At 35.7% G+C, this 15,342-nt stretch overlaps 1 protein-coding gene across 2 annotated transcripts in view; it reads right to left on the minus strand.

Moving 5' to 3' along the window:
* The window catches only part of RB1CC1 (RB1 inducible coiled-coil 1), a 74,854-nt gene that overhangs the window by 34,953 nt on the left and 24,559 nt on the right, over window positions 1-15,342 (minus strand). For both annotated transcript variants that reach the window (XM_035317100.1, XM_035317099.1), the window contains exons 6-9: window positions 11,410-11,612; window positions 9,857-10,292; window positions 7,170-7,340; window positions 148-332 (exon numbers count right to left, since the gene is read on the minus strand). In XM_035317100.1, the coding sequence (XP_035172991.1) occupies window positions 148-332; window positions 7,170-7,340; window positions 9,857-10,292; window positions 11,410-11,612 (995 nt within the window). The remainder of the gene's footprint in view (window positions 1-147; window positions 333-7,169; window positions 7,341-9,856; window positions 10,293-11,409; window positions 11,613-15,342) is intronic.

Consider the following 15,342-nt stretch of genomic DNA (forward strand, 5'->3'; position numbering starts at 1 on the left):
AACAAACTTAACTGATCCAACTTTTATTTTCTCTTCCATTATGAAAAGCCTCTGTACATTACTGAAGATTTCCTTATGACACTTTTTCTTTTAAAAATATCAATGCAAGTGGAATTTACAATACCAAGTTGAGAAGTTGTAACTTACTTTAGTCTGACTTGAAGGTTATTTGCAAGCTCCTGTTTGGCAGTGGTGCATTTCTGTTTAATATCTAACAGTTTTCTGTGATTAGTTAACATAATCATCAGCTGATTTGCATGACTCAAACACAAGTCAGGCAGCACAGAAGGATCTTTCAAGTTCTCAGCTCTCTTCTGATTAGCCAAAAATCCCTAGAGGAAAAAAGACACATTTGTTACACAAGCTTTGTAACAATCAAGAAGCACTGAAGTAATCAGCTTCTCTGCAAGCATGCAAGACTTCTAATAAAAATCCTGTAGCTACTGAACTGTATAACAGAATCCTAGCAGAGAAATCAAGTGTCAAGCTCACACTATTTCCATTCTATAATCCATTACCAAATAAATCTCACCTGAGATTTTAATCTCCAAACATTACCAACACAACCTTTTAAGAACTTCACACAACTAACCAGCAACACACAACAAACCAGCACGAGTGAAAGATTTTAAATTTGACGCAGCAGAAAGAAGTAGATACTAACTCTTAGGCAATCAACCATCACTCTAATTCCTGCAAACAGCTTTTTAAATTCTGGCATATCCAAGACTTAACAATATAGCATATCCAGTATTATTACTGTAGGCAAAAGAATCTACCTCTTAAACAATTAAATTCATACATGAAAACAACTTTTTCCCCTTCTCCCTAGAATGAATGTATGTACAAATTTAAACATCATCTTCATTCATTGTCTGCCAAATAGGAAGTACATCATAATTGTCACTAAATTTTCAGCCAGGCAAATCCTACCTAAGACCAATTATTGAACTTCTTTATGCAGTATGGAATGTATAACCTTCAAAACACAGCAAAATAAATACATGCAGTGACAATTAAGGATGCCTGCTACTCCTTATTAGAAGCATCAATTTTCACTTAGTCTTAATCATTCCAAGATATAACTGTCTGTCTTTAGCTCTTCCATAGTCTATTTGTATAAGACCGTTCCTCGCAAATTTCCTCTGAGGAGTCAGATACTGAACCTTTAAAAAAAATAACCCAAGGAACATTACGTGCTTTTGCAAGATGTTAAATTTTTTATAATTGTTATTACTCAGAAGTATTAACTTTCCTATTATGGGACAGGAATTAGATATTTGCCCTGGGTCTCTACGGTGTAAGAAAATGTAATGAAAGAGAGGACAAAAGAGCATTGTGACCAGGATTTTCTATGGAATCTAGACCACAACACAGACTCTGAAACATTTGTCCATTTTACCAGTTGTAGAGCTGAGAATATTGCAAACACTATCAGTAACACACTTTTCTTCTTTTATTCCTGTAAAGGGTGCTGCCTTTGCATAACATCCAAGTTGAAAGTTTTGTTGGCAAATATCTTATCAACACCATACATGAGGGTGGAGGAAGTTTCATGAACTGAAATTCTCCCCACCAACTTCTCTTCAATAATCCAGAAAGATACAAAAATATTTTTAAATGCTGAAGTAGCAAAGTTAAGGGTTACAAAACATCTGTCATAAAGCAATAGGGTCTCTAGCTTATCCATATGCCTCATGGTGGGGAGGGCTGACAAGTCTCTCTAATCGTGAACACTTGCTGAAAACTCTTGTTACTGATGAGCCAGTGGAACAAGAGGAAGCAGGGAGAAAAAGCAGCTTCAGAAAGACGATGAGAATGGAAAAAGTGCAGCCAGACATTTATTTTCAAGTTGGATTTTGGGCAGGGCAATGAATTACTTGTTACATTGTGGATGGTAACATGCAACCCTGTAAAAGGATTGGGGGCAAAACAGGAAAGTTGGACCATCTTAGACATGTCTTAGATTGGTGATTACAGGAGGCAGCATATGTAGACATACGCAGAAGAGGCAGCAAAGGCACGGACAGGGAAGCATCCTGACAGAAGAACTACCGTGCTGGGCCATTGTCTCCTTCGTCACATTCAACAGGTGAGATAAAAAACTGCTGGAGGCAGTGTGGTTCTTTAGGTAAGATTTGGCTCCACTTCTATGTTTAGGTAAGATTTTGTCCACTTCTATGTTGCATCTGACACATTGCTTGAACACAGTGGACACTACATTTATACTTCCATAAACTTGTTTATTAACCCTTAGTTTTCTTAATGAAGAAATAAAAAACAGACATTAGTTCTGTTTCTTTCTGATGTTGAAGTCAATGAGAACAGTAAGTCATACAGAATTACATATACCAGGTGACAAATGAAATTACTGTCATTGCTGGTTTGATATCGAAAGCGAAGAGGTCTTGACATCAAATACTATAAAGCTTATTTGCAAAGCCTACAATAAGTATTTGTATCCTACTGAGAAAAGCACAGAAATTAGAAAGTAAAGTATCATAAAAGTAGGTTAAGTGTAACAAAAAGAAACTGAAAGATGCACACAGAAGATGGAAGAGAATACTGAAGAGCTATGCAGTTACTGAACTCTGTGCAACTTCCACATTGAATGAGGGAGGACCTTTTGGGTAACAAAAGCAGGTTAACAAAAGCCAGCATTTTAACTGCCCGTCTTATTCGGCCCAAGTGAATGGAAACTAGAAAAGGTGGGAAGAATTGTAAGAGATGATCAAGATGAGTCTCACCAATAGAACTTGGATTGTTTAGCTATGGAAGACAGACACTGAACATGCTGTCATAATCATTAGGGAATTGCCAAGTACCAAAATCAAAGACAGGAGTAGGAATGAGAAAATACAGATTTAAACTAGGTAAGAATACATGCAGATCTGAGATAAAAGGATGTTTATACATTTTAGGATGATCATATTGTATAGAACTGTAACATGTACAGAGAAGTCAAGAAAATAATGGCTTTTACATTGCATCTCAGTAAGCTTTTTTAATTGGCCACATTGTATGGACGTTGCAATTTCACAAAACTGGATGCATTGAGCTAGAAAATTCCTTCCAGCTTTACTGTCAGTTCCAAAAGGCTATCTATAAGTTTGAATATCTTTTGAGGTTTCTGTATCTGTGAATCTTAAAGATGGAATTTTAAAGATGATTTTTAATGTGAATTTTAAAATGTGAATTTTAAAGATGGATATCTTTAAAATAAATTTCAAACAAATTCTCAGATCAGAAAAAAGTTTTTTAGCATACTAGAAAATAAGCCAATGTCATGGTTTTGGCTGGGATAGAGTTAGTAGAGGCTTGCGTAATGCTGCGTTTTGGACTTAGGTGTGTTATCAGCTTTATTCTCATCCTATGTTTTATATGTGTTCACACAGAGCCAAGACCTCTCCAGCTCCTGGTGCTGCCCTGCCAGCAAGGAGGCTGGGGGTGCACCAGGAGCTGGGAGGGGACACAGCCAGGGCAGCTGGCCCAGACTGGCCAGAGGGATGCCCCTTACCACAGGGTGTCATTCTTGGCAATAAAAGCTGGGGTAAAGAAGGAGAAAGGGGGATGTTCAGAGTGATGGTGTTTGTCTTCCCAAGAAACTGTTGTGATGAGCCCTGATCTGGAAGGGGCTGAACACCTGCCTGCTGATGGGAAGCAACAAATGAACTCCTGGTTTGGCTCTGCCTGCGCACATGGCTTTTGCTTTACCCAATAAACTATCTTTATTTCAACTCATGATTTCTGACGCTTTTACCTTTCTGGCTCTCTCCCCGATCCCACCTGGGGAGAGCGAGCAAGCAGCTGTATGGCACTGAGCTGCCTGCTGGGGTTAAACTACAACATCTAGTTAAGAAAAACTACAGTAAAATAAAAAAAGCAAGGAAAACAATAAATGTTGGAGAAATCCAAGATGTAAAGTAATCAATTGTACCAACAAGTTCTTGCCTTTAGACTTAAATTCAAATAGTCAACAGGAAAAGGTGGCAGTCAATGGGGTAATTAACAGCTGAGAAGACCTAGAAGCATGATAAATCCCCCCCAAAAAAACAAACAAAATAAGGTTTCCCCTAATGTCAGTAAGTGGAAGGGATATAAAAGTACAGAACACAACACTGACAATATGGATAACTCTCCCCCTTTTAAGTCAAAGTTCTTTTCTCGTCAACTTCAAGAGAAGCAGAACAATCCCAGAAACAAGAAAGCCGTCTGAAAATCTGTGTGTGTTGGCTATGGTTAACAGAACTAACAGAAGACTAACAGTTCTATGAATCTTGTTTGTGGAAGTGAATTTTGATGCAACAGAACGTTTTAAAAAGCTACATTCATAATTGAGGAAAATTTGGACGAAAAACAAATACAAGAAAATGCTGTAAAGGACAAGCTACTGGACAGAATCATACTGAAAGATTAAAGAGGCTCCAAATTTTCTATGAGTACCCTTATTACATAATGCCACCTACTGACCATAGTTATATATGCTTATGCTACAAATCCTAGGTTCCAGAGAAAAATAGTTTTTGAATTTAACAAAGCAGCTTTCCATTGCTCCAGCAGCTGGAGATTCTGGGACTATTCAAGTACATAAATCAAGAAGTAATTTTTCATATAAAAGGCTGTTTAAGGGTGAGTTCAATGACATGTCTGACCAGAGAAAAACTAACTCTTAAGACAGTCCAAGGGAGAAACGAATTATCTAAGCTACGAGGCCTTCTAGCTGCAGATGACTGTTCTGTGAGCTAAGTTTGTTTTGAATTTCAGTAACAGAACCTAAGTTGGAATTGAAAGTCAAGTCCTAGATGGAACATAAGCTTTTTCCAGCATAAGAAAGACAAGTATATAGCTTCCAATGCATATACTGCCACTGGAATTACCATTTAGATGTTCCTTACTCTTGTTCCATAAAATACATCCACTTGCTATTTCTTTAAGAACATAAATAGTTCACTGCTGAAAAATGTGATGTAAAGGAAAAGTTAAGGAGTTTTTCTCTGGTTACACCAAATATCAACAGTTACCAAAAAAATTTAAGCACTCCCTTTAAAAATACCCAAGTCTTTGTCTATATTTTTGAATAAGATGAAGCCCTTGCACATAGCTATCCTTTTTAAGATTTCTATGCAGACTATCATTTGATTAACATGATAGTAGCTCTGATTAATCTCACATTAAGCATCTACAAGCATCTATTTTTTTCAAATGGTATCTAAACAACTACATTAAATGTAGTAGATGAAATCATACAAGCATATGAAATGAAGAATGATGTACGCTGTCTTCCTAGATCTGATTAGAAAATGCTTCCTGAGGCTTTTCCATCATATACACAGCATATACAGAAGTGCTTCCATATAAAACCAAGGAATAAAGCTATCTAGGAGTACACCTAGTACTTAATCACAAGCACTGAATTCACTGAGGAAAAAAAATAATGTTGTCTTATCTAGGGTATAAGACAAGGCATACTTTTCATGATGAGGGTGGTGAGGCACTGAAGTTGGTTACCCATAGAGGTTGTGGAGCTCTAGAAGCACTCAGGCTGGATGTGGCTTTGGACAACCTGATCTAAGGGAAGCTGTCCTTGTCCATGGTAGGGGGATCAGAATAAGATGATATTCAAGGTCCCTTCCAACCCAAACCATTCTATGATTTTATCTCACTATTCTTAAAACAAAACAAGAAAAAAACTTGTGTATTTTATGATACACATACAAAAGAAACAGCCAATTTACAAAAAAAGATAAGGTGAAGATGAAGATTTGAAAGTTTTAAGTCTGATAAATCTTCAGAATGCACATAATCAAAATGTACAGAGGTATTAAAAAAAGGTACCAAATATCTTTCCAATTGACTTTTAGGCATGTCACTCAAGTAGAATTGGTAAACTTGAGGTACATTCCTCATTCAAGTGGAGAGTGAGAACGCAGCTAAGACCACAACAGCACAGGGCAACCAAGTAGAGAGATGCAAGAATAGCTTCTCCATCATGCTAAATTTCCCTTGGATTTAGCACCTGCCCACAACATAAACATGTATGCAAGACATACAAAACAAAACAACATTTAACATTAAAAAAACATTTAACAAAAACTCATGCCTGGACTTACTCATTGAAATTATTGGAGAACAGTCTCCACTTTTAAGTAATGCTGCCAGAAGAACTGGTAGCACCCACCTTTACATACCAGCCAGAGGATGCAGCTGGAAACCTGGGTCCTTCATGAGTGCCAGTCCAATTCTTCCCTAGGCCTTGAAAGGGGTCCCTAACCACCCAGCTGACCAGCAAGATAGGGAAGAACACTGCTCACTTACTCCCACTAATGATACACCACCATGCAAGCAGAAATCAGAAACTCATCTGTTTCCTTATAGTCCCCATTCTGACACAATGGTGAAAATCTACACATCAGGTAATCATCACATACAGGTTTTAACATACTTCTAGTCTCAAAAAGACTATCGGGTATAAAATGAACTGAAGCTCTTCACAGAAGTTGTATTTAAATGAAGAAGCTTTACTACAGAACTATACTATTTAAAATGTACATCTCATGTGTTTGTGTATTTTAATATTTAGAAAAGCTTTAAATCAAATTTCTTACCACTTCAAATGATAAAGGCACACTACATTTTCTCTTTGCTACAAGCTTGGTGATCAGTCATTAAGCACATTACCTCTTCTCAGGTACTTTTATAGAGTGACAATTACCAAGGGCTAAGTATTTGCCTTCAAAAACAAAAATTAATCTGTCTTTCTTATTCTGTATCTCTCAATCAAGCTCTGATTTTCTTTTTTCTTTTTTTTCCCTAGTTCTAGACAATAAGGGTAACAATAAATCCCTCCATAACTGAAACCTGAAGGTGAACAGACTTTCTCTAACTCCTGAAATATACAACAGTGGTAACTCCTCTTTTCATATCAAAAAATAAAAGAACACTTTAAAGTATTCAAAAAAAAAAGGTAATCAGCTGTGCACTGAAAACGTAACATGTAAAAACAATATTTAACTGTCCAATTATGACAAAAATAGCACTTTACTGTAACACATTGAAAACTATCTTGCATTAAGACATGCAACTGTTTCATTATAACCTTTAACAGCATACACACATCAAAATCTACCATCTTCCAACGTCTCACGCACACAAATATACATTTGTATTACCTGAGCAAGTTCTTTTTGTTCATTTACCAGTCTGCTGCAACTTGCTATCATCTGATCCAATGCATAGAGCCTATCCTCAAGGCCTTTAATAGCCTTCATGTTCTGATTATCTAGTTTGGCAATAGTTTGTCGACATTCTGCCAAAAAGGGCTGGATGATCCTTGGATCAAGCTAGAAATAAAATAATGGAAAAAAATTAGCACTTGATGTATTCAAAGGTAACATGAAATAGCTACTTGAACTTTTATAACCTTAATATTTTTCCTTCACAATTCTGTCATTTCTAGTACTATTTTCACTAGGCATTTTCTTTGAATCAAAGGCATGCCTACATCTTTCATTTGTTTCAGAATCCTGAATTAATTAGATTGTGGATTTTGTGATCAACACATCAGCTTCTTTTAAGTTTTCCAACCAGATCATCATACAAATCAGATCCTTGCAACGGGAAGGGCCAATGAGGGGACAGTGAGGATTAAAGCTAATGGACAGAGAATACACTAGAACAGAGTCTATACAGCTATAATCAGAACAAACAACAAATATCACTTAGTGGGAAGTGCAATAGGGAGGGTGGCAGAAAAGAGCTGCAAGACTCACTAGCACTTTCCCACTAAATGAAAGTGTTTAATTGATGGCTTCATATATAAGGCAGATCAGTACTAGTAACTGGAATACAAGCTACAGAAAAATAGTACATTTCTAATACTTTTCACTATTATTTTTGATAACACATTGTTAATAAAATTGTTTCATCATACTCCTCTGTGACCCATCATTCAGGAAAAAAACTGTGAAACATTAAGAAGCTACAACACCCATAGACAGTAAGGGTAACTCTTCAAGTTTCACTGAAGAAGTAGCAAAACAAATTAAAAGCATTATGTGGGAAAAGTATACAAGTGTGAAGTCATACAAGCTGTTATAACACTAACTTCTTCCACTAATATGCAGGTTTTACATCAACCCACACCACAAATCATACCTACACCTTTCTAAAGATACAGTTACGTGTATCAATATTAACATGAGTAAAAAAACTATTTTCCCCTAATCTAGTATTTGACAGTATAAAAGCTTTCCTATGCAATACCTTCATTCTGTTAAAAAACTCATACTGACATGTTATACTTCAAGAAAATCTTACCTGAATTCAGAGTTTCAAATAAGAATTGCAATTATAAGCCATTTGTATGGTTCATATTTCCAAGAAGGAAAGGGCAGGGGAAGAATGGCGAAGAGCAGTAACAAAAAATGACTGGCTTTTGTATTCTCACATTGAAGTGTTCTCTTACTATTTACTTGAGATGACAACTGTGTTCAGAGATACTTATTTGGTTGATTTTCCTTTTCAGCTACACACTAATTCTGTTTTCTAATTCTAAATCAATGGCAAAAAAAGATCGAATCCTTTGTCTGTACTACATTAAAAAGAGTAAATTAATGTTGTTTTTTTTTTCTTCAGCATCACTACATTTATTTTGAAGCAACTCTTTAATTCCTGTCTCTTAAAATATTGATAGATATAGGGATATAATACAGGACAACTTTAACTAGTATGAACAAAGTGAATTTATTCTCTCTCAAATTGAACTACAGGGTTTTGTTACTTGCTTAAAACTATCAGAAAACACCTTGTAGCATTACCGAAGAAACAAAAAAGAGGATTGTCTCAGACTTCAGCAATTACGAAGTTTTTCAGAGACAGCACTGAATATACTTGGTTTTGGTAAAGGACAGTGTCACAACTTGGAAAGTCCAGTCATTCACTCAGCCTTTTCCATACTACTAAAACCGAGACGGCTCAAAACCTTGGGCAGGCCTTAATATTAAGCCCAATTCTCCACTTACTTTTAATGCAGAATTTTAAAAAAAAGTGTAAAACTGATCACACGGTAACACTCCTTATAACAGATTATGCTTTGACTTAATTGAGAGTCTTCCAGTCTTACCTTAATTAGAATAAAGTGTCCAAGACAATATAAATTATTATTTTCTTTGTTCCAGGTACATTGAGTTATATTAAAACAATACATATGCAAACAAGGTTACACAACATAAGAAATATAAGCTACAGAAAAAGGTACAAGCAAGCAAGCAAGAAGGAAATCTCAATGTAAAATGTTACGTTAACTGGCTAAAGCAGCGAGTAACAAAAAACATGAGCATGTACCAGTTAAAGAATGAAGAAATACCATGATTAACTACATAAATTTGATCTGTCTTTCAATAAATATTCAGTATTTTTAAGCACAGACTAACAGTGAATTTGGTCCAGGAAAATATTAATTTCATTATAAGCACAAAACCACAATCAACCAAGAGCAGAAGCTGCTCAGATAAAAGAAATTATTGGCTTTCCAAAAGGAGTAGCTATTTTTGAAAAAAAAAAAAAAAAAAAGTCCAGAAAAAAAGGCAGAATCCCAAAACAACAAAACCTCCAAGATAAACATTCATTGTGAAATTATAAATTTTCTCAGAGGTCAAATTCTTAAAACTCAAGAACTCATTCACAAAATATTTCCCCCACCCCCGCTCTGTTTTGGTCTCCCTTCAGAAAGTTATTTGAGAAACAACAAGCTATAGAAAGTTGAATCACTTCAAAAGAACCATCATCTGGAAAATAAAACTATCCCATAGCAAATTTCCAATATAATTTAAGTGAGAAAAAAAAATTGTTAACTTACCCTGCTCATAGAATCAAAACATTTTCTGACCAGCGATTCAACATCGTTAGGTCTATCTTGAACGTTTATCCAGTCTAATAAAGACACATTGAATGAAGGCTGATCATCATCTTTCAATTCTACTGATGTTTCATTGTCCTGGACAGTAGCATTTTGACCAGACTCCTTATCATCTTTTACATTTTCAGGATTTGTGCCTTCCAAAGCTGAACGTTCAACTGACTTGCAAAATGATGCTAACATTGATTTATTGTTCATTTTAGATACATCAGAATAAAGCACCAGTTCAGGAGATTTCCCATCCTCAGTTTCTTCACTTTCTGCCCCTCCATGCTCAGCTGAAGAATCCAGTCTTCCTAAACACTCCCTGTAACTATGTCTTGTTAGGCACTCCAGCAGTGGTATCTTGGCCATGATAGAAACAGCAGAACCCAAGCTTTTTTAAAAAGGGTGAAAACAAAAAGCCATCAGTATCCAGAAGCCAATTGCATAACAAGTTTGACACAAGCCACTCATAATTCAAGTGCCATTTGTATATTTTAGAACTGAAACAGACTTCAAAATGAATTTAGTTATTACCCTTTCAAAGCACTGTGTTCAGTAACACCACCACGAGAGCACAGGTAAAGTAATTTTTGCTCTCTTCTACTGCTGAACATGAACTCTTCTAAACTTCAGGGTAGGCTTGTATGTCATATAAGCTTATATGTCTTATTATATGCATTATTATATGTCATAATGCAATGACAAAGACATGAAAAAACGTGGCAGTTTGATAACTGAGACACGTCCTTATTTTAAGCACACAACTGGGACTTTTATGTTTGCATTCTGCTTAGGTACACACCAATGCTTATTAGCAAAGATTGAGTGCCCTCTGGCTGACTACTTTTGCAGAGCTTGAATGCTCTCTATGTATTTGGTAAAAGCTATGAAGTTCAACTTATTTTTTGTTTTATTAAAAAAAGGTAAGCCATATTTCTGCTTCATTTCTCTAAGTACCTGAAATTCTATTAGGCACTTCACTCACCATAATACTATAATGTCTCCAGAAAGACGTCAAAAATTATTTTCCTTCAAGCAACATCCAGAGTTTGCAATGCTGTAAGTATACATTTATATACACACACCCAAAGATGTATATATACACCAAGATTCTGTGTTATAAGTAGCTTCAAATTTGCAACATAGATCATCATTCTTAATATGCAAGCGTATTCAGAAGTGCAAATACATATTTAAAATACTATTTAATGTCTAAATTGATTATCTAGATGTTTCTAGTGTACATTTGGAAGGACTCCAGCTCTTGAACAGCTCACATTAGTGATCTGGAATGATATTCCAGATCATTCAATACAGGTTTCTGTGTGCTGATGAATGCAATTAGAAAAAGTCAATTAAAAATGACTAGCATAGAAGAGAAAGAATGTTTTCAGTGACATAAAAATCAAACAAATACATGCTTGATTAATTAAAGTTAACAAGAGATATACAACAAAAAATGTAAATAAACTCCGGAGATTGAGACTGAAGTTAAATGGCAAACCTACTGTGTGAGTTTCAACTTGATATCATCTATGGACTGCAAATAGCTTGAATATACATTTTCAAACTTGAAAAGTAGCTTTTGGTAAGAGTATGTACAATCTTCCAAGTTGGCCATTATGGCAGCCCAGCCTTGATGCTGTAGATGTTCATCATGTACAAGACCTTCACAGAATGAGCAAAGCTTCTTGGCAACTTCATACATTTCCTGGAAAAAAAAAAAAAATCCAACAAAAAAAAATGAAAACTCACTTATCCAGACTTGTGATGAATTATATAGCTACCATAGAAAAGTGAGACACTTGGAAAATATTAAGATAAAAAGTGTTAAACTGTGACAGCTAAAGCTGCACATCTCTTAAAACTTAAAACTCCAAAAATAACTTCCTTTACTCTTAAGAAAATCAGTTAGAGGATGAAAAAAATAGAGCATTTACTGAATTATTTTTCTTCCAAATAGGCAGATGAAAAATGAAACATTGCAGTTCAAAAGAAAAACTCATAGACTTAAATTCTGCTAATATAAAATATTCAGTGCACATGTGAATAATAATGCTTGTACTAATCTAGCAGAAGGAGCTGGCAAAGTCGATTAAAGAGAAAACTGCTGAAGAGCCAAGTAGAAACTCAGAATAAGACAAAGAATTGCAGTATCCATCGATAGAAACACAAGTACATCACATGCAGGGAGAGATGCACAGCGTAAATGGTAGAGCAGATACTTAACTGAAGTCTTCTAGCAATTAACAAACTGGAGAAGCAGTGCAGAGAGCATACAAAACTCTAGAACACCTTGAAACTTGGTGCACGCAAATCAACACAGCTTTTCTGTTAAATAACTGTATGACACAAACATTTAACCACCACAAGAAGGTGAGAATTTAATTACCACCCAACATGGCATAGTTAAAACAGAGACCTAGATATGGCAAGTACCATTTCCTATTAGAAGTGCACTAATAGCAATGCCTTGTTCCATTCAATTCTAAACTTTTAACTATTAGTAGAACATCTATTTAAAGTATACTAACAAACCGCATCCCCCCTACTACCCCCAAGGTGCCTACTTCCCAAACACCCAAATGAGAAAATAAAATAGGAGCCACACTTAATCCTTCAGCTCAATACTTTATAACATACTACATTGGAAATAGTCTCCTCAGAATACCCGGATGTTTGGTTTTAGTGCCTGCCTACCCACCAAGGAAAGAAATCCTACAACTTTTTGCATGTTGTTCATAGCATTGAACTGAACACAAAGCATATCTTTCCTTTGTTATAGTGCACGTGAGAAAAGCATACATGGAGAAACAAGTTTACATTATTTAAGTACAGTGAAAAAGCAGTAAAAGCCTCAACATATTATAAAATATGTCCACTTCTGACCACATGGTTTACTGCACATATGCATACACAAAATTTTCAAATAACACTTATCTTCGCAAAATAAATCACAAAACTGCAGAGCATTTTATCTAAACATCTCCGAATTAATCTTGACAAAGCCTAAGTTATGAACTCCCTTTAAAAACAAACAACAACAACAACAGAAGTCCAAGTATTGTCTCCAGCAGCTTCACAAAATTTCATCGTCTTTCAAATTACTGGTATCTAACTTACCAGCATGCGAACAATGAATATATAACTACTTATACGTGAAACCCAAGGAAATCAAAAGCTGTAACAAACTTCTACCATTCCACAGTACAGGCACTGGTTTGCCTTTAGTATGTCTTTGCAACTTTGCCTTGTTTTCTGAACTCTGTTCACCTTCTGTGCACACAACAGGAAGAATTTCTACTTTGAAAAGAACGGTTACTTTATTTGCAGCATGAGCTCTCGCTTCCCAAGTCAAAACTAGCAACGCAATTTGGACAGCATCCAGGTTGTGCTGACATATTCAAGTTATTATCTTAATACTAGATCCAGTCCCTCTGTACAACTTAAAATACACATGTAAGCTAACGCAATACTGACAACTTGAAGAATTTTTATTATTCATTCTTGAATATAAATTGCTCAGACAAATTCTGCAGCAGATGAAGAAAAGAACTGCTGCTTTCTCAATTATACTGAAAACCAGAACAGACTTTTTAACCCTAAAGTATACTAAAAGATATACCAAAAATATAAAGCTGAAAGGCAACTAAATGTCTCCATTGTGTTCTAATGTATGTCCTGTGAAAGTAAATGAGCATTCTACTTTCAACCCACAAACACTACTCCCTTCCCAAAGTCAACCTTCCCCCACCCTATTGGCAAGAATCCTATAAATGACAGCATATGGAAACCACACATTAGTTTGAAGACTAAAACAATTTAAGGCATCTACAAAATATAAACTGATCTCAAAGTCTTCTTATGCACCAGTATCTTCAAGTGAGTACCATCACAGTGTACTGAGGAAAATAAAGACTGAATTTGTCCCACCAGCTAACTAAAATGTTTCTTTGAAAGCCCTGGGCAGCATAGAGGCCCTTTAGTTCTATTTTCCTTTGGACAAACTGACTTGGTATTGCACAGATCAACTACTAGGCTTGATAAGACCAGGTGCTTTGCCCTGAGACATACTCTCAACTCAGGCCACTTTTCTTTTTTAAAGCCAGATCTATTTACTGAGTTCAAAATAGGAGTCAGAAGCTGCAGTTAGTTTTCTTCTATTAAGTTTTGTGTGTCGTCTTTGATACTCCCTGGAGAACTTAAGTGTTGTCAACTTAAGACATTAATTCTGTCAAGGTTGTCACAACACTTTCAAACTCAAAATAAAAATTGCAAGTTATCAAATTTTAATAGGATAAAAACATCACAATTGAGATCGCTTGTTATGCTACAGATGACCAGCACTGACACTTTTTATCTAGGAGTCTGACCTGCCATGATTTACCCAAACCTATCCAAGACAGAAACTTGTGTCCCAGAAAAGTGAAAGGGTAAAGAACAGTATTTCCCATAGAGGCAAATTAATACTTTTTAGAAACCACATAACAGAAGGGCATTCTAGTAACTGTCAAGATTTGTCATGTAATAGGGGCAGACCCAAAGAAACTGCTATATAAAAAGACCCCAGTGCCACGTAACTGTTCAACCAGTTTCATCTTCAGTGTGAAATGAGCTACAGCTCTTTGCTGTACATACACACAGAAGGCATGAACACTGAAACAAAAAAATCTCATCATGAAAGCAGCCATAAATAAGATACTGAGACAAAAAAGATATTTTCTATGTAGCTCAGAAGCGGTTCAATTAAAATCTGCACAGGTGCGTCTTTCTTATCATTCCATCACTACTGAATGCAGCTTCAAGTGATTGGGCTTGTTCTTCCTGCCTTTTCTATAAACAATATTAGAGGGGAGGTATCCTCAAGATACTTCAGAAGATCAACACCAATCTATTTTACACAATCAGTATTGCTGCATGAATAAAAGAATTAAGCGGTTCCCTTCCAAACAAATAACATCTAAAACTGCAGACATATAAATAAAGGCCTGCAGTTCAACGTATGTTTTAACACTTCTCAGTAAAGCTGCCAGCTCCAGCACAGAAATGAAGCCTGCCTAACAACAGGTATGCTTTTGTCATTGATTGTTCCACCGATCAGTTTCAAAGTAATTTGCAGACAACCAAGGGTTCACAGAACATAAAAATTAAAAACTGGATGCCTTGCACAGCTACATTCATTTTACTCAAATATACCAATATTCCTAGAACACTGAGTTTCAGTATACCACTGGAATGTGGACCTCAAGAAGCACCACTACAAGACTAGACAAACCCAACTTGCCCATTTACGTTGAAGAGGAAATAAAGGCATTTTCACCTTTTAATTTGTCCAAAAATCCACAGGCTCACCAGAAAGATTCTTTATCTCCATCTAGATGTTTTAACAGAATGTTTACTTGAATTATTTTATTCTATCAGCATGACTTAACCATAGGTTA

Source organism: Oxyura jamaicensis, chromosome 2 (assembly GCF_011077185.1).
Source record: "Oxyura jamaicensis isolate SHBP4307 breed ruddy duck chromosome 2, BPBGC_Ojam_1.0, whole genome shotgun sequence".
Classification (NCBI taxonomy): domain Eukaryota; kingdom Metazoa; phylum Chordata; class Aves; order Anseriformes; family Anatidae; genus Oxyura; species Oxyura jamaicensis.